At 35.0% G+C, this 19,736-nt stretch overlaps 3 protein-coding genes across 16 annotated transcripts; 2 read left to right on the top strand and 1 right to left on the bottom strand.

Annotated features, from left to right (window-relative positions):
• Window positions 1-239: 239 nt before the first annotated feature.
• Window positions 240-6,025, top strand: LOC140838461 (peroxisome biogenesis protein 22). Its single transcript, XM_073204788.1, has 8 exons — window positions 240-612; window positions 1,985-2,221; window positions 2,300-2,347; window positions 3,707-3,763; window positions 3,843-3,944; window positions 4,736-4,801; window positions 5,381-5,482; window positions 5,705-6,025. Exons 1-8 carry the CDS (start codon window positions 520-522, stop codon window positions 5,807-5,809), a joined length of 810 nt encoding a protein of 269 aa, XP_073060889.1. The 5' UTR covers window positions 240-519; the 3' UTR covers window positions 5,810-6,025.
• A 782-nt stretch (window positions 6,026-6,807) lies between these two features.
• LOC140838460 (histone-lysine N-methyltransferase ATXR2) lies at window positions 6,808-12,565 on the top strand. Of its 9 annotated transcripts, none has more exons than XM_073204783.1 (15): window positions 6,808-6,958; window positions 7,032-7,104; window positions 7,421-7,506; window positions 7,603-7,889; window positions 8,291-8,403; window positions 8,513-8,544; window positions 9,378-9,526; window positions 9,982-10,069; window positions 10,575-10,623; window positions 10,719-10,773; window positions 11,291-11,360; window positions 11,436-11,505; window positions 11,623-11,699; window positions 11,864-11,915; window positions 12,313-12,565. In XM_073204783.1, exons 1-14 carry the CDS (start codon window positions 6,872-6,874, stop codon window positions 11,903-11,905), a joined length of 1,278 nt encoding a protein of 425 aa, XP_073060884.1. In that variant the 5' UTR covers window positions 6,808-6,871; the 3' UTR covers window positions 11,906-11,915; window positions 12,313-12,565. The 9 variants fall into 9 exon arrangements, with proteins under 9 accessions (XP_073060884.1, XP_073060883.1, XP_073060882.1 ...); XM_073204782.1 differs by having other exon boundaries at window positions 12,239-12,564; XM_073204781.1 differs by having other exon boundaries at window positions 11,859-11,915; window positions 12,313-12,564.
• A 245-nt stretch (window positions 12,566-12,810) lies between these two features.
• LOC140838458 (zinc finger CCCH domain-containing protein 13) lies at window positions 12,811-19,565 on the bottom strand. 6 transcript variants are annotated; one of them, XM_073204776.1, is made up of 12 exons: window positions 18,505-19,533; window positions 18,054-18,427; window positions 17,835-17,945; window positions 17,712-17,742; window positions 16,681-16,822; window positions 16,504-16,560; window positions 15,540-15,637; window positions 14,876-14,947; window positions 14,560-14,771; window positions 13,794-13,978; window positions 13,299-13,502; window positions 12,811-13,088 (listed from the first exon to the last, which is right to left on the bottom strand). In XM_073204776.1, the coding sequence occupies exons 4-12, from the start codon at window positions 17,720-17,722 to the stop codon at window positions 13,017-13,019; spliced, it is 1,053 nt and encodes a 350-aa protein (XP_073060877.1). In that variant the 5' UTR covers window positions 17,723-17,742; window positions 17,835-17,945; window positions 18,054-18,427; window positions 18,505-19,533; the 3' UTR covers window positions 12,811-13,016. The 6 variants fall into 6 exon arrangements, with proteins under 6 accessions (XP_073060877.1, XP_073060876.1, XP_073060878.1 ...); XM_073204775.1 differs by having other exon boundaries at window positions 18,054-18,715; window positions 19,302-19,533; XM_073204777.1 differs by having other exon boundaries at window positions 19,302-19,533.
• Between the last annotated feature and the right edge of the window lie 171 nt (window positions 19,566-19,736).

Below are 19,736 nucleotides of genomic sequence, written 5' to 3'. Positions count from 1 at the left end.
ATGATAGTCATGTGGTTTGATGATAATATTGTTGTTAAATTTTGGGTGTATGTTTGTGAAATCACTTGATAACTTTATGTTAAGTTAAAATTTCGTGACATCAATCATTTTGATACGTTGAGTGTGTATATTCGTGATATTATTTCATAAGTTAACTTTGAGATAAAAGACATGGTTTATCGATAATATAAATAAATTTTGAACCGGATTAAAAAAAAAATGGAATACCGTCAAAAAAAAAAAATTGGAAAATGTAAAAACTGCTCCACTGGAAAAGGTGGAATTCGTTTCTCAGACAACAGCACGTTTCCCCCGTCCCGGTCTCTCTCCTGTCAGGCTTCAGCTTTCCTTTTTCTCTGTACCGTGATGTTATCATTTAACAGAAATGGTTAATTAACAGATTGAGAGACTAAAATCCCGGGAAGTTGAAGTTCAATTTCGAATTTCGCCAAATCCAAGAAAGGGTCAATTGGGTTTTGTTCAATTGATTCAGATAAGCAGAAATTGCTGTAAGTTCTCATGGCCGATAATTCTAGAGAAGATCTTTTGCGGTTGGTCAAGCGTGTTGGAGCTTTTCTGACAGTCAAGATTTCCAATATCTTCCGATACATGGTTTTAGTTCTCTCTATTCGGTTTTATTTTTTTCTTCCAGTTCTTTGGTTTTGGCGAATCGTGTGTGTTTTAAGTTTTCATTATTTTCTCTCCCTTTTTTTTTCGCTGTATTTTCCTGATGTATTTCAGCATTTCTTTGTTGTCCATTTAGGGTTTCTTTCGTTTTTACGGTGGATGTTGGGTTTCTTTTTGTTTGTCATGACGGTAAATTTGGTTTTAGACTTTAAGTTTAGCTGAATATTTAGGTTTATTAGTTTATGAGTCGAAATCTGAGATTTTGGTTGTGATTTTGCGTGGTTTGAAGTTTTGTCTTGTTTTTTATGTGATTAAATCTGTGGAGTATTTTAGTGCGTCGCACCTAAAAATGGCATGCCGTTATAGCAGTAAGATTTCATGTTTTGTGCTCACAAAAAAAAAAGAGAAGGTGATATGGTATGCATGCAGATTAATGTGTGCTATGTTTCTTATTATTTGAATCTAGTTACACTTTCTGTGCCGAAATATCTAAACACGAATAATTGAGTGGTATTTTGGTGTGTGATGAAAGAGAGAAATATTTAATGGTCGACTGGTAAAGAACAAGTTTTGATTTCCTAATATGTTCCACTAGCAACATTTATCCTTCGATCTAAGGAGACGACTCGTTGATGCTGATTGATGATTATGATCGATGAAGAGGAACGATAGCTACCAAGGCATTTTTTATGAGATGAAGTTGCGATAGTAAATGTTTAGTTGTTAAATATTCATTGTTCTTAAGAGATTATGAAATCTTCTTAAATAAATGGTTTGGATTCAATCATTACTCATGTCAACTGTTGAGACCCTTTCAAGTTTGTTCCCTTCCTTTAGTATACCTTTATGCACTCATTTTCGATTAATCAAGCCTTTGATAGATAGGAAAATGGGAAAAAAATAAAGATAACCAAGTCTTCTGTTGTTTGCATGGATAAGATATGACAAATGTTCTTTTAACACTTGACGGTTTTTGAAGAAGGCCTTATGCCAGTGAAGGCAACTTTGAGTTTTTGCTAGCTATTTAGAAAGATCATGTTTTTTTTAGTAATCAAACAGTTAGTTTTTATGGGAAACATTTGAAGGCGTTCTGGATGAACTTTGTGTGGTGAACATTTAATCTCGGTCTATGAGTTGAAGAATACTTTTGGAGTTCTTATTCCTTACAAATCGAGTGCACAGAGCATTTTGGCGTCTTAGAGCTCCCTTTGGTTTGCAAATTAACTGTTAGAATATGATTCTAAAAAATTCTTTATTGTTTGAATGATTTCATTTGTACTTGGAAAATTGCACTCAAAAGAGAAGAAAATAGCATTTTGGGTTACTAATTAATATTTCGTACTTGTTTGAACCACAGGATTCAAGATCTGTTGGGGCCATAGCAGGGCTAGCATTTGCTTTAGTTTTTACTTGGAGACTATTGAGAACTCCTAGGGGGCCTCCAAGAAGGCAACCTAAAAGGCAGGCATCAACAACTGGCAGTTCTGGTGTGAGTAGTCATGCAAATGTGAATGATGCATCTTCACAGGTTGGTGATCCTTCAGAAGATTCCAGAACTCAAAATGTGATCGATGAATTCTTTCAGCCTGTGAAGGTTGGTCAACTATATGTTAATATTTTAATTTTGCACAGTGTTTGAAATTATTGTAACTGCTTTTTTGGTCAATTGCAGCCAACTCTTGCGCAAATAGTTAGACAAAGGTTGAGTGAAGGAAGGAAGGTAGTTATGCATTTTGTAGCTGACCTGCTTTCATTTGATGTGTGCATGTGTGGTTACTTATTTAATTGCTAGTTGATGAGCATGGTCTTTCCCTGCTCTGGTTCTCTAGCTGAAGCTGAAATAACTTGATAGTTGACATATGGAAGTAAGATATTCCCGATATCAATTCAGGAAACTCCGACATAAATTTTTTCCCTGTACATATTCAAGTAAAAAGCGAACCTTAGTATATTATGAAGTGGATGTATCTTCCTCAATGAATTAGACTTCCGCAATCAGCAAGGATAGGAAATTAAGAATAAAATGGTACAGAGGAGTTAACTGGGATTCAATTGTTGCAGTTGTAGACTAGAAAGTAGGAAGAATACATACTGAAGTATAGACTGAAAAGAGTGGATTGAGCTAGATCTAATTGTTGTCTTGGGGCTCCTCATGTGTGACATCCAAATAGTGGAAGAAAAACTAGAACCCTTATAGGTAGGTAGGCATCACTTGAAAAAGTTAAGAGAGTAATAATTTTATTGATAAGTGGGTTCATGGTTATTGTACTAAATAAGTAAAAAAGAGTTAGATCTTAGATGTATATTAAGTTATGTGGATGAAATTACGAACGCTGAAAATCTTGGAAGAGAAGAGCATGCGTTTTGATACCCGGTAGAATTTATAAAATGCCAAATAGTTTAGTCTCTGGGCTTTTTGCTATATATTACTTGGTTGCCATGGGCAGAGTTGCTCATTTTGGTGCCTACCTCTTGCTAATAAAGAAACCATGTTGCGCTTGTGCAACGAGCACATAAGTAAAGTTACAATGTTTATTGAAGTTTTTACCATTCCTATAATTTCTTCAACCTTAGTGTCACAGTTTTAGTACTCCAAGACAGGATGTATTTCAATTCCCATTCTTGCAGAACTATGTACATAGTCATAGGGTGGTGGTGTGGTACTTTTTAAAGCTTGAAACCAATGTCAAATCTGCACTTAATTGAATTCTGATTTTGTCATTGAACATTTTTTGACACTCATGGAAATGACTTTGCTCTTTTCCCACATCTTAACTGATTGCTAATAAACAAACCATGTTGCGCTAGTGCAACAGGCACGTAAGTAAATCCAATATTTATTGAAGTTTTTACTATTCCTATAATTTCCTCAACCTTAATGTCGCAGTTTTAGTACTCCAAGACAGGATGTATTTCCCATTCCTGCAGAACTATGTACATAGTCATAAGGTGGTGGTACTTGTTAAAGCTTGAAACCAATGTCAAATCTGCACTTACTTGAATTCTGATTTTGTGATTGAACAATTTTTGACTCTCATGGAAATGACTTGGCTCTTTTCCCACATCTTAACTGATACAGGTAACATGCCGGTTGCTTGATGTAATTCTTGAGGAAAGCAGTCCAGAGGAGCTGCAGGTAATCCTAGTTTCCAATCATTTTACATTATGTCATCATCAAAAATCCCTCATTTTTGGCGGACTTTCTTTTTGGCCAGAAGCAAGCAACTGTCAAATCATCAGTTTTGGAGGTTTTGCTTGAGGTCACAAAGTTTTGTGATCTCTATCTCATGGAAAGAGTGTTGGATGACCAAAGCGAAGTAAGTTAGAAACAATTTCTTCCCCTAAGGATATTTTTAAAAGTTTTTGCTATATGTTTTTTTGGTAATTCAGTGATTATACATGGTTGAGATAGAACTTTAAAAATGCTGATAAAAGATTGAAGTTGTCAGCATAACTGCATGCATGCTTGAACGAACTGCAGTTATTAATTCATTAACATTTTGGAACAATCATTAGTTGATTTTGGATATATTGGCGGTGACCTCTGTAGTTTTGTTCTTCTTTTCTTGGAGGAATGGACTGCTCACATGTTGAATTGTATTACCACACTATCATGCATTTGGTATGTTGAAAATTTTTTTCTCTCCATCCCTGCCAAATTATTACATACTGCTAGATATCTGGTAAACTGAAGCACAAGCTTTTGTATTCATTTGGATGTTTAAATGTTTATGTGAAATTTTCGTAAAAAGATATGCTTTTGGCATCACATATATTGTTCAAATGATTATGTAGAGAAACTTGTCCAGAGTTAGGGAATTGAAGTACCTTACCTTCTTTGCTTGTGAGGATACTTATGGCATTGGCTGTTTCCTTTTCAGGCGAGCTGAGGCATAGATATAGCTCAGAATATGTACCAATACTCTTTAAGTCTATAAGAATATAAGACAAGTATTTAATAAATGAGCAGAATAACTCTGCAACTCAAATCTGACGAGTGTCAGGATACATCGTAATGAAGCTTTTATGCACTTTGTTATTATTGAACTTTGTTGTTGATATGAGCTTTTGATTCTAAATCACTAATAGGCTGAATAAAATAATGCAGAAGAATGTTCTCGTAGCTTTGGAAGAGGCTGGGGTTTTTACTTCTGGTGGTTTGGTCAAAGATAAGGTATTGCTCAATATCGATATTTCGTGCGTAAAAAGTTCATCTTTTCGGTTCAATATTTGTACAGCTCCTTTAATTTTATTTTGGGTCATGCTTTATGTGAAGTACATTAAGAATGTGCTGTACGTTTATTATCTTCAATATGATTGATATTCATTCACTTCCTACAATCATCCTGCAAAGTAAACTGTTAAATTTATGTACTACTTGATTTTAACACAATTTAGTACCATTTGCATGGCTGCAGCATCCTACACTGTATAAAAGTGCTTTGGTTGTATTTTGTCCCTGAAGCTTGACATGATTACTAGGCGATCTCTTTTGAACATTCTGTCTTACACTTGTCAAAATTCTAATCATGTATTTAGTTTGCATAAAGTATGATTTACTTGCTGTTAGTTGTGGTGGCCTTGCAGAAGTAATTTGTGTACATATGGTTAGGCAGTTGCGGTCTAACATTTTGCGTTTCCGCGGGATCTGAATTATGTCACATAATCAGCCAGTTTCACGTGCCAAACACTGGTTCAAACTTTTGAACCACTGTCCCGTTTTATTCCATTTATCTAATTAATGAACCTGCAGGTGCTTTTCTGTAGCACGGAGACCGGGCGAACATCTTTTGTCAGACAACTTGAACCAGATTGGCACATAGACTCCAATCCTGAAATTGTTAACCAGTTATCAGTATGTGCTACGTTTTTCAAATCATCATATTCATATAGTGAAAAACTAACGATGAATTGACACTGAGATGTTTCCAAATACCATTATTGATATGGAAATCGACGATTAATTTGATGTTGGCCTCTCTATCTATTGTATTCTAATTTTCAAATGTCACAAAAAATTTCCTGTTTTCGAGTTATAACCTTTGTTTTGAATCGACTATACCCTCCCATTTTCCAGAGATTCATCAAGTATCTGCTTCACATCTCTTCTGTCAAGCTCGAACGACCCCCCTCCAACGTTGTCACTGCTGCATCCTTGGAACGATACTTTGGAATTGTCTGATGCGAGGGAACCTAGGTTCTTGCACATTTTTCTCATGCTTTTTCTTCTTTGTTTGGAGTTTGGTAAATGTAATGTATGGTTCCTTAATTCCCAGCAGTTGTACGCAAATACCTGTGTTCCATATTTATGTTTATCAAATAAATTTGTTGTAAGAACACTTGCGGAAAAGATTGTTAATATTCAGAATAATCTATCTGTAGCACACTTCACTTTCAAGGGTTAAGAAGTTGGCAACGTAAACCTATGCGAAATCGGTTATATTTGTCATACAACAGATGTCATTTGAATCAGAAGAAACTTTGCTCCTTGATTATTGCTTTGGTTTCACATCACTCACTTTCCCATCTTCAAAACTCATCGAATAATTTTTTTATTTTAAGACTTCATTTGATTCTACTTTCAATAATAATATGCTTAAAAATATTTTAGAGGTTGAAAACTTTCTAATCGATTATTCCAATAAAATTATTTTTGATAATCTTTTAATTGAATTGGTATGATCCATCAAAATTATAATTTTTGATCCAATGCTTGATGTTGGGTTAAAGTATAAATCAGGTTTGATAAAAACAAAATATAAAATCAAACGTTTATCGTTTTACGAAAAATTATAGCTAGTAATAACAACGTAATTCAAATTTTTTAACTATACATCAGTTCAAAGTTCATATTTTGATAATAGAACTCATTGCTTTTCATGATAATCGAACATGTTTTAGGATTGATCCTTTACTACTTTACTTATAGTTGGTGGTAAAACCACATCTCAAATTCTATTAAAGCATAACAATTCAAATGTAAAATAATTATTGCACCTTAATATAAAAAAAATCGAATAAATTTAATTTATGGGCATATAAATGTTTTAAATAAGTGAATATTTGTCTAAGAAAAAAATATTAGAACACAATGCAAATTATAACCAGTTTTATTTTATTTCATTTTCTTATTTTAAACGAAATAAACTTATTTATGGAAATTTGATTAATTGTTGGGGGCGTGTATACACAGGGACGAGGGACGAGTTGCGGAAACAGAGTCCAACATACCGCACGCTTTGCGATGGAGGCTGCCATCTCTACAATCGACCACGATTTCTTGGAAGAGATCTCCGTTCTTCTGAAACCTCCATCTCCTCTCCATGTTCAGGCGCGAAATATTTAAGGCATGCTTGTCTTTTCTTTATTAGCGAAGTATTAATTCTTTGACAAAAATTTTACAGGAATATTTCGACGACCTTGTATCTGAAAGACGATGTAGAGTTAAAGTCAAACCAGATGGCCAGCATGGAAAAGGTACTTCTTTTGGGTCTTTCTTGCCTGTATTGTTGCTTAACTATATTTTGAACTGTTTAATTCTGTTTCACTGAGTTCCTATCATTGAACTGGCTGGATTTAGTTAAGAGCGAGTAAATTATTTTGGAGCCAACTGCCAAGGTTAATTTTTTAGAAATATTATTAGCTACATTTGAATTTTGTTTCTTCAAAGGACGTGCTTGGTCGCCTCCCCCCCTGGAACATGTTTTGCACTCTTCGCAGCCTGTTATGCTTATATACCGATCTTTAAATATATAAAAAAAAAAAATTAACCGGGTTAGTTGGCTGATCTCAGGAGTTTTTAGTGAGGTGGGTTTTGAAGAAGGTGACCTTATCTTAAAGGATCAAATGCTCGTTGGTTCCCAGCATTCTTCTAATAAGGTCTTGGAATGTGCCACAATGTTTCTTTGTACACCTTTTTGTGATAAATTTCTCCACCGATTCTTACTTTCAGATACTTTTTTTTAATTATGGCAGATTGATTGTTTGGTGTGTAGCTTTTGCTTTCAATTCATCGGCTCGATAGAGCTTCAAATTGGGAGGAAACTATATTTTCATGATATAGGTGTCTCTGCAGTTGATGAATGTGGATCACTTAATGGGGCAGGATGTTCTACCAGTGATTCAAATGAAAAAATCCCTCTTCCTCGAGATGTCATTGATTCGTTAATGAATTGTGGCTTACAGTTACCTTATTCAACAGAGTTCCCCTTGCCGTCAGTTGTTCCATGTCTGGGAGGATGCAAAGAAGCTTATTATTGCAGGTATGTTGCCAGATTAGTTGGTTCTTTTTATGAATGGTGGTAGGTGTTTTTTCTAAAGCAGCAAACATGACTTTTTATCATTCCTACTTGAAGGTTGTTATGTCTAAGAATACAATGGTTTGATCCTTTTTTGAAAATTTACTCACTGCTGTCATGAATAAGGTTTATGCATTCAGGTAACAATCAATATGGTTGTGAATTTACAGTTTTTCTTGATGAAGATTTTGGCTTTTTGCGTGATTTTAATGAGGTTCCTTCTTTATAAATACAAGATGCTAGAATACTAAGAATTCAAATGGAACTTTTCATTAAATGTGTATCTGCTGCCTCCTTTGTTGTTACTGTTACACCAACAGTTCTTTATATTTGAATGCAACATTTAACAAGATTCAGTATTGTAGCAAATTTTGTGCGGAAGCTGACTGGCATTCGTTCCATTCTTTGCTTTGCATCGGAAATGGATCATCAACATCAAATTTAGAAGCACTTTTGAAATTCATAAAGCATGCTAATGGTAAAGCTATTAAAATAAACTACATAATTCGGTCATTCCTTCCACATGCTTTTGTCCTTCATTTTCTACCTCGGCCAACTTCTGTCTTTCTATCATTTTTTCCTTCCAGAAACAAACGATATCTTCATTTGTGCTGCCAAGGTAACTTCTGTCTTTTTTGTTCTTTAACTTTTTATTGCCTTTGAAATCTCTAAAACTTGTAATGACTAGCGAAGTTTGAGTCACAAACTGTGGATCAATGTCATGCTATGCTTGTAGAGATTGAACCTTGAGGATTCTGATAAATGAAATCATATTATCACCATGTATGCATGATAGAGTGAGGCCCAATGGGGTCACTTGGGAAGTTTGTATTTTGGATTTTCGTAAACACCATTCTTTATATTTCAGATAGTAGAGATGAAGAATCCTTTGATTAGATGCATCATTTTGTGTTGCAATTTTCACAACAAAAAAAAAGGAAAAGTAAAAAAGCAGTAAATATTCCACAGCCAATATAACATAGCATCAATAGAACATTGATAAGATATACTGTGTTTTAACTTTATTCTGCTACTCAAATTCAGAATTAAAAGCTTGACAAATTTGGTAACCAGTCCTAAAAGGTATCGAAAATTGCTTCCAAGACTGTTTTTTTTTTTTCAAGTATATTTTAATTTATGAATCGGTGCAATGAATGGGCATTCTAATAATTTTTTTAAAAATATGATCTATTTGGAACAACTTAATATTTGCACTCACATACACCGAACCATTACAGTTCAGAACCAGGATAGGAAATGGGGATTCGATTTCTTCCAACAAATAAAAAATCCACGTAAATGCATAATGTCTTTCAACTAACTCAATATTTGTCTCATGCGTGTCCTAGGCTCCTAGATTACCGTTTAATGTGCATGTGATTTGGTTCCATGACCGCCAAATTTGATCTATTTAGGCTCACTGATAGTTTTCTTTCATGGATTATGTTTCAGGCAATATCATTTGCCATTTTGAGATATAGAAAGTTGAAAGCGGCGCTTGTAGAACAGAAGGAGAAGCATGACTCCCCAAATCTACAGAAACATACCTTGCCTTTGCTAGTGGAGGCATGGAAACCTGTGTCAATGGGATTCAAAAGAAGGTACTTCTGTAGACAAGTCTTCGGAAGCATACCTTGCTCTGTATTAAAATAGTGTATTTTATGAATGTAAAAAATTAGTATCATCAAAACCTTGTTTTGAAAATCTAAAAACTGCACAACATGCTCTAAGTACTTTCTGTAGTTCTCAAGCATGGTCTTCAGCAGATGACTGAAAAGCATGGTGCTCACTGCCACCATGTTTTAGTCTTTAACAATTAAATTAAGTTTTCACATATATTAAAATACTGATTGACATTTCATTCAAAGGGACTCTCGTGACTCAGATTTTTTTTCACTAACATACAAATTAGAGCTTGTTAAATGAATTATCTTAAAAGAAAATGAACACTGAAGGTAGTCATATAGTATTGAAGTACGGTAATACTGTTTCCTATGTCAAGTATTTCTGGTATCAATGCATTATATAGTTTTTGAACATGTGTCATTTTCTCTAGGTGGTGGGATTGTATTGCTCTGCCAGCAGATGTTGATTCATGTGATGAAGCTGAATTTAGAACGCAAGTGAAGGACTTGGCGTCGGAGGTAATCAATCATTCTTAACATTTAAAAAATATGAAGTAAATATGATATGACCCAAATTGGTATTAAGATATCATTTTTTGAGCGATTGGGCTCCTAGAATTTAAGAGAAAGGAGAAAGCAAGGATTAAAAATAGGATTGGAGAGAGAAGCAGATAATGAGACGAGAAAAACCAAATTCAGTATTCATCTATATCTAAATGTTTACGTTGACTGGTATTTACAATCGCTAATTAGAAATCGCTAACCTCAACTCACTAGCATAATCCCAATGGTAATATAACCGAATCCCCATGTCTCATCAAAATACTTATTTGGTGGAACACCAAACATCGATATTTCTTGATTTCAATTTGAGAATGTGTTCTTTACTTCCTTACATGGAAGTAGAAATTAGTGCAAATTCTGAAGCTTTTGCTTATTTTTTAGATTTGATAATTTTCTGCATGGTCCTTATTTCTCTCATGACTTGCAAAAGATACTCTAATGGCATGCTTTTTATTTTCAGTCTCTGCAGCTGCTGAAGGAAGCCATCTATGAGAAGGAATGTGCTCCATGTATCCTAATTACTTCTGAATCAGCTACAAATCCTATCTTAAAACCACTGCCCTGCATTTTTTGATTGAAATTTGAAGTCCTTAACTTTTCCAAGTATTCTCCCTAGAAATCTATGGTCATATTATCGGCATGTTTGAGCTTAATAACCTGTAAGTTTGTAGTGAAGTCAGTCTTTTTGCTGTCACTTTATGTGGTGAACTATCTGCACACACTAGATTAATTCTTAGTCTACATTCATGCTGGAGCAAGAAGATTCGCTGGGGGGGAGAGGAAGAACTAAAAATCATAAAATTTAGAGGGGATGAAGTCAGATCTTTTTGTATATATAATATGTAGCTGTGGTTTTTGGGTGAAGAAAATATTCTGGACATCTTATTGATTACAGAAGCGTTCACCACACATTTATACATCTCCTATCAAAATAAAATGCTATCTAAATCTAATCTAATCTAATCTAATTTAAATTTTTTAAAACTACGCTGCAGACAAACACTTATCTAACTAACTACCAAATCAAATAACATAATTATCTAATCTTCAGATATTCAACAGTAACATTATACTACTCTGTAGAGGCGACTGTCCTACAAGCTTCCTTCTGGCTTGGTTATGCTTGTTAGTTGTTATATGCATACAAGTGTTAAAGCTGATATGAAATTCTTGCAGTGATTTGATTGTAGCATCTCCAGTTGAGGATTACTTTTTGTACATCGATGATCTTCCATCTTCTCAGAAGGTTAGAACTTAGAACATGAGGTATCAACAAGGTTTTTCCTGTGCAAGCTTTAACTTCATTAGAATCCTATTTCAGAGAGAAGCTGAAAGGATCACAAAACCTTTTCTCAATGCTCTTGGGGATGACTATGCAATTTCTTGCGAAGGTAGAAGATTTTCTAAATCAGTTGTCTTCGGAAGCAGAACATGCGATTTTATATTCCCCTCTCCACTTTGGTAAAGTCGAAACTTATGGAAGTTCAACACTTTTATAAATTGCATAGGGACCGCGTTCTTTCCTCTCCAGAGTTGTATTAATCATTCTTGTATTCCTAATGCAAAAGCATTTAAGCGAGATGAGGTATCTTTCAGCAGCGTTTTATCCCTTTTCAGATTGCTTTTTTGAAATGTTTGATTAGCGGTCCTCGTTTTCTCGAGTATATACTATATGAATAATCCCCTTCTTATTTTGTTTGGAATTCAAGAGGATTGTTATGAAAGCATGCTTTTGTTTTAATAGGACAGGGATGGCCAAGCCACTATAGTTGCTCTACGTCCCATCTGTAAAGGAGAAGAGGTAATCAGTCATTTCAAAATCTTGACCATGGTTCAATACCTGGCTAATTGAATGAGAAAGGTGGAAATGAACTAATTAGAAAATTTCTTAAAGAGTTCACATGCACAATAAGATGTACGATTTTCAGCAGTGATGAAACATTCTGAAATTCGTGTTTTGCTCCTCGACTTTCTAGGCAACTTATACATCCAATGGGGTTAGAAAGAACTTTAAACAATTTATTCATGGGTTTTCAGGTGTATCTTACAGTAGTAGTCTAGGCTTGTATTTTTATGATAATGAATCACGAGCTATCGCATTTTAAAATGTTACTCATTTTTCAGGTAACAATTTCGTACATAGACGAGGATGTTCCGTATAAAGAGAGACATGAATTGCTTGCTGACTATGGCTTCAGATGTAAATGCCCCAGATGCCTGGAGGAAGAGCCACAAGTTGGTTAGATATGTGCCATCTTCAAGATTCCTCAGATAATTTTCTTGCTGATTTTCCGTGAAACCAGCGTTGGTAACGGCAATCTTTGTTATATGAGCATGTGACTGAGATTATTTCGAATATCGTTCCACCACCCCTTTTAATCCGGTGAAGATTTGACCTGATATTTTAAAAGGGAAATACATACTTTCGTGTTTAATACGAGTATAGATTCGAAGTTTTATGGCTAGAAATTGTCTACAAAATAGATCAATTTGTCAATTGTTATTTTGGTATGTTTGTTGGTTAGCACGAAAGAAAGCATTTCACAAGAGAATTGCCCGAAGTTTAGGATCGTATTGACCTATATGTCACCAAATAGCTAGTATTAGGATGGTATTGACCAATGAAATACTGGTTTCACGGAACGTTCCTGCATAATTCGACTTGAATTTATACCTCAACTTACTAAAGGCACGAGTAACGGCATCTTGTGTAAATAATATTGCAAAAAATAATAAAAGATAGCAAAGTGCGTTCTTCAGTAACTTTTCCAGAATCATATCAACCATCTGTAAGCCAGGTTAATCCATACAAAACCGGAGGGAAAAACCTTAAAACTTGTGCACATCAATTTGGAGGTCTTCAAGTTTACTCGTTCAAGAAATGGCAATGGAAACATCGAACTCAAATGATATCCACTTCCACCGTCTCCTCGTCCGCTTCATCGATGTCCACATGTTCGTCATCGCCTTCATACTGCAAGAATTTGAAGGTCCCAAAAACACAACTCGAGTACAACTACAATATAAGTGACGTAGAATTTGACTAGGTTGAGATTTAGTTTTATGTAATAATTTATAATTCTAGGTTCAGGTAGATGGCAAGCATCGAGACATATGACTTCACAAAATGCATGTTTCTCGTAAAAGAACGGGCGAGAATGTTTTATTATCAAATCAAGCCAACCTGTGAATAGACATTCTGAGGTACCGGAGGTGGTGGTGGAGGAAAGGGTAACATCGGGAACTTCAGTGTAACATCTGTCTCAGTTCTAGTCGAAGCAGCTCTAGTTACGTGAAACCTTTCATCCATTTCAGGATCTTCAATATACTCATCCACTGCATGAGCCGCTAAACCAGTTGACGGCAGCACAAGGCCCGTCTCAGGTACCTTTTATAGCACAAAGGTACAACAGAGTCCTCATTAGAGCTGATGATACTAGCAATACCGTGCATAAAATTCATGATCATCGCCAACTTTTAACTGAAACTATAAAGTCATCCTGTTGAAGATTCAAATTACATTTCAATGCCATAAACTACTTTAATGGGACAAAATTGGATAAATTAGAAACCAATGATGATTTTAGTAATGCAGTCTAGAATAGGGGATGTTATTTTACTGCAATATGATCATATAGAATAAGATGATAGGAATGTCGCTGGAGAATAGAGGAGGTACCTTATCCGCTGAGGCAACATCAGGAGGCTGGTATGTTTCTCTCCTAGGCTTGTCTTCATTAGCCAAGGGGCCACACCTATTATTTGCATCGGACTCTTTGCTCCAGACCAATCGCTCACGATGCTCGGTGTGGCGAGAAGGCTTTTCCAGCCTAGTTCCCCTGATCTCAGTTCGATCTCCTTTGACTATATTCAATGATCAATGTATGTATTGTCAGTAAACAAATACATGAATGGATGGATCTCTGATGATGAGAAAACCAAGTTATTCCGAAGATTGTATTTAAAAAGTCAAAGGACACTCTAATGACTCAAATCCTACGAGATAAGTTTAACATCACAATTCACCATCGATAACATCTGACTCAGAATGTAGCCACTGTTCTCTTCATTTTATGTTTTTACATCTGTCCAAATGGAACAATTCTTCATCTAAATTCAGTTAACGCTTCTTTACAATGATAAATCAATTGGAGACTCAAAAAAACTAAAACCACACAAGGAGTTATGGACAACCAAAGCTATGCTCTACATCTTCTAATACAAGGGATTATGGTTACGTTGGCTGCAATATGTGTCGAAAGAAAAGCGAGAAGATCCACGCTAACTGAGAAGCTTAACTTAACACAGAAACACAGATTTGGAGTTTACATGATAGTTGAAATCGTAAATAAGTAAAGACATGCATCAATCACCAAAGGATATGAATCATTCGTCAATAGGCTTCAATTAGCTTTTTATTTTATATGAATGTATTTATATACTACCTTGATTTGATGCATCGTGGGCTTCCAGATAGCCTCGTGACATTTTCTGGCTTGGAGAAGAATTAATCTGACACTCATTCAAAGGGCTTGCATTATTAACACCAATTTCATCTTCACTCACGGCATTAATTTTTGAATCTTCTTCGTTTGATCCTTGTCTGGCAGCATTAAAGTCCAGCTGGTCACCCAACTTCAGAACTTGAGCATGGGACCTGTAAAAACCAAATACATAGTAATTCACTCTAGAAACTTCCTTGCTAAAATCAGAAACCAACGCGATGCAGGAACGAACAAAGACGTCAAAACCAAAACATGCCTCTTCAATTCTTCTTGTAGTCGCAAGTGTCTATTATGTGCTTTTATGAACTTCTTAATTTTGGAATTAACCCTGCAAAATAAACAGAAACAGATAATTAAACAAAACTAGGGTTTAGAAAGAAGAGATGTTAGGTGTGAAGTTGACATGGCCATTGGCAAAAATTATTCCAAAGAAAGATAAAAATGTTTAAAAATTGATCATGTAAGAAATGATATTTACAGGAACATTTTGTTTCAGATTCAACTACAAGGATTATCCTTAAAAGTTAAAAAGAATAATAAAACACAGACTCAGTTACCCAAATGATAGCATAATCATCTTACCCAAACCTTCAAAAATGGTATCAGCATCAATAATTTTTTCCCCAAGTATTCGGAGTACAAAATTCCCTAATATTGTATTAGGATTGATGAATTTGAAGCTAAAGGTTACAAATCAATAATAACAAATCTACTGGTTTATTTGGATAAATCTTATAAACAACGGATTTCAAATCACAGCTTGTTATATTTTGAGGAATTGCGGTAGATTTCAAATCCATCGTAATATGGACTCATTTCAAATCTTCCCTTCAAATACTCCATCAAATCCAAATCCTCCAATCCAAAAGATCGTCAAACCAAAGATGAAAAGAACAAAAGCCTCAACTATAGCAAAATACCTTTTGGCTTCCTCTTTCTCTTTAGAAAGTTGCATCTCAAGGTCATGAATTTGCAAAGTCAGAGCATCTGCTTCTTGAACCTTCTCTTCCAGGAAGATCTTTTAATACATGACAAGGTTATGCTTCAAGATTTATGAGGCAAGTAAAGCGCAATAATAATTGTCTTAAATTGAGGAAATTATTCATGATGAAACCCAAAGAGGGAAACAAAGAAGTAAATAAGATATTTCCTACGAAGGTATAGAAAAAGTTGAATCCCATTCTCTATGCTATGGTAGTGTTAAAAATCACAACAAACGGAGCTAGAAACGATACTATTGTCTAACAAATCCTCAGATTGCACCAGGAAACATATAGCAAACTAAGTAAATAAATAAAGAAGATAGCTAATAAGGCCGCTTTAGCACGATGTGTCTCTTCACCCTAATCCATGGAAAGACAAAAACATATCCCCATTCTATGGCCTCTGGATGAAGGAATATAAAAGATATAAATGATGTCCAAACCTAGCCAATTTCCTCATACGAAATTCCACCTTGCCTCTCCACTGTCTGTGTTATATATATCATAAAACTTCTGAAACAAATTCTATACAACATAATCCATGGAAAAAAAAATATATCCCCATTATATGGCCTCTGGATGAAGGAATACAAAGGATTATTATTATTATAAATGCAGTTCAAACATAGCCAATTTCCTCAGACGAAATTCCATCTTGCCTCTTCACTGTCTGTGTTATATATATGATAAAACTTCTGAAACAAGTTGTATACAATACAAAATAATAATTAACAAAATATAATGTTTTTACTTGATACAAAAAGAAAAGAGAAAGTATATCACAAAAACTCGGGGAAAAAAGTGTATTAATCACACCCAAATAAAAGAAATTGATGTTATACCACTTAATTTCCACCACAACAGAGACACAAAAGAAGAAACATCGAACAAATTAACTAACCTCGAGCTTCTGTTTGTCATTGTCAAGTATCTTAATTTCAGTAAGCATGTGTCTCAGCTGCACATAATTGAACAAAAGAAAGATGAAGATAATAATACCACTAGCAAGATTATAACCCCAAACACTGAAACAAATGATGCTGCTACTTACGAAACCGAAAGAAAGTAGCCATCAAACCTGTTCATCTAGAAGATTTTTGGAATCAGAGGGCGTCCACGTTCTTTCTCTGTTTCGATCTTCATTCCCATCCGACATTCTCATACTGCCAGAATAATCATGGGTTCCATCCAATCGCTGTCTCTTCCTGTGATTTCTGTCACTGCACATGAACAGAATTAGCAGATGCGGCAAGAAAAATTAAAGAAGGCGAATACTGGGTAAAGTGAATCATGTTAAGCTCATAAAAAAGACAGGAAGTGCAACTAATTACCACCAGCAGACAAAGTATGTTAAGAAGAGCACACAGCTTGATGTTCTCGAGAGAATATAATCAAAAAAATAAATCAGGTGCTAGTGAAGCGTAAACAGAAAATAAAAAAAAAATAAATGTGAACCACAAAGGCAAAAACAATTCATGAACAAATTCAACTTTCAGGTACTATTTTTCTACAGGCTAGTTCTTCCTCTTCAAGTATGGCTCATTGCTTCAAAAACAAAACGAATTTGCAAAGATGCCTGATCACGGGCTGCATGTAGATAGAACATATAGACCATCATACCAATAGGTGCAATGAAAGTACAAAATGTTGAAGAAGAGGAAAAAATCCTGATTACAAATTCATACATGTATGTGGGTTTGCTATACTTTTCTTCTGGCCTTTTACATATAATTTTGCGGTATGATAAACACTTTGAACTTAGGAAGCAAGTTAGTTCCATTAAATCTATAAAAACATAAGAGTTCATTAAAATTTGAAGTTCAAACAATAAAAACAATAAGTCACAAGAGTGATCATATAATATGTGCAGTGTGAAATTAAGCTAGCATTAAAATTTTGCTCCATGAGATTGATGGCAGTTTCTCACAATATGATATAAGAAAGAAAAAAAAAACCAAACTTATGGTTCGGGAATTTAAAGAAATCAATGGCCTCAGAAACATGATAACTATACCCGGCCATAACAAATGAGTTTTCCACACAATTTCAAAACTTGATGTCATCATACAGTCAAAAAGGAAGGAGCATAAAAAATTTAAATGAACTTACATTCTTTTCATAGGAGAGCGAGGACTGTTTCCTGGAGATCATAGTAACCAAACATCAACAAAGACAATGGGAAATCAACGCGATGACAAAACTGGATCCACATGCAAAAATGCTTCATCTTACCATGAGAAGAATGTTTTGCTCGGTCATCTTTCCTAGGTGAATATTTGCGCAATGGAGAACGATTTCTGCCAAGACTCTCTCTCAAATCTCTACCACCATACTCCTGCCTACCTGCAATTTGAACAAAAAATAAAGCTCTAGCAATGACATAATCACTAACTTCACATGTTGCACGAGCGGAAAACCATAAGACAGTAAGTAACATGAAGTTTAGCTTACCATCATCACAGGGAATAACATGAGAAACAAAATTATGACAAGTTATAGTGCCTTCTTGCAGATTCCATATAAGCCATGGAATTCACGACTTTCATATAGAGATAGATAACAATATACCGGTATTTGAGCTTTTATATATAGAAAAAAATCCTTTTTGAGAATCATGGAAGCAACTCAAAAGATAAGATGTCCTTGGCCTCTTTTGTAGAAAGAATAAAAGCAATGCTGCTGAATTCTTCTCATGTCCACAGAATGTTTTAACTATAGCCTTCCACGTGCAAGTTTAATTACCAGACAAGAAACCCAAGAGATCCCTCTCCTTTAAGGATATACATCACTTGAAGATAATACCACATTCTCGAATAATGTATACGCTGCAGAATTAAAATAGGATAATATGTTTGGATGATCTTTTGCGGTGTCGATCATAGAGAATCAATGAAGAGAGTACCATATTCTCTCCTAACTGCTGAAATATCTCAGATATTTGGACGATTTATCAAATCAGCTGATGACCTATGAGAACTGTGAAAGACATCCCCTGGAAATTATTTCTGATCCCTCTTATAACACGGCTGTGTCAAGATGCATTAAAATAAACCAAGAAGCCGAGGAAACAACATCAAAGCAGCATAAAGGCAAACCAACCAGCAAAATCCATTCTGATGACAGATACCGAGTCAGTGAACATACACTAGCAAAGTCTCCAGAATCCGCACTATAAGTTTCATGCACGTAGTTTCTTTCTTCAATTAACGAACCAACAAATAGGAAATCGATAATTAGGTATACGGATGTATATGATCATGCTCACTTTGGGATCCATAAGAAACAAGTTTATATACATGTGGAATAACTACCTTCAATCCTTCCATAAAAATTATAAATTTGTTTACACTTATGAAATTATAGCATTCGTTCATTTCATAAGAATTTTATCTACTTTACATGTTTCATGCACCACTTAGAATCTCAAGCATAAAGTTCCATCATCGTTGTAAATTTCCAAACAACCAACTGAATAAGAAACGAGCGGAATCAGGAAAAAGGTGTGGTATAAAGAGTTTGGATCAATAGAATTGCCTTAAATGTATTGAAACGACTAATAGCTAAAATGAAATCGAAATGAAGGATTCGTAACCCAAACAGATAGGCTTGGATAACCTGGTGTAACCGCTGTGGTAAGAGTCATGCAGCGTAGATAAGAGAAGATGAGAAAAAGGAAAAAATATAAAAATTCTAAATCACCATTAAAGGAGCGACGGAGCTCAGCGGAGCCATGAGCAAAGTTGCAGAATTGGCGAGAGCAACGGCCTCTTTGGTACAACAGGCATAGCCTCGTCTTGTATAGTTTCCTCTCAACCATCTTGCCAGGTACAATAGAAATTCACGTCTCCCCGTGGAAACGTTAAACAGCCGAGTGGAAGTGCCTATTGCAGTTCCAGTTCGATCTTCGTTCGCTCGCAAGCTCGCAGAAACCCTAATTTCAGTAACTCTAGTAATTTGGCCCGAAAAATATATATATATAGTTCTGGAATCTGGTCTGTATTCGGGTCGAATCGAATTAATTCGAAAATTGGTTTCGGTTATTTCGAAAAGTTCAGTTTTCAAATTTAAAAAATTCGATTATATCAGTTGATTCGATTCGATTATGGTTTTCAAAATTTTGAAATCGGTTAACCG

Source organism: Primulina eburnea, chromosome 8, assembly GCF_022965805.1.
Source record: "Primulina eburnea isolate SZY01 chromosome 8, ASM2296580v1, whole genome shotgun sequence".
Lineage (NCBI taxonomy): Eukaryota > Viridiplantae > Streptophyta > Magnoliopsida > Lamiales > Gesneriaceae > Primulina > Primulina eburnea.
Note: the sequence above shows the minus strand (reverse complement) of the source record. Positions and strands in the feature narration are given on the sequence as shown.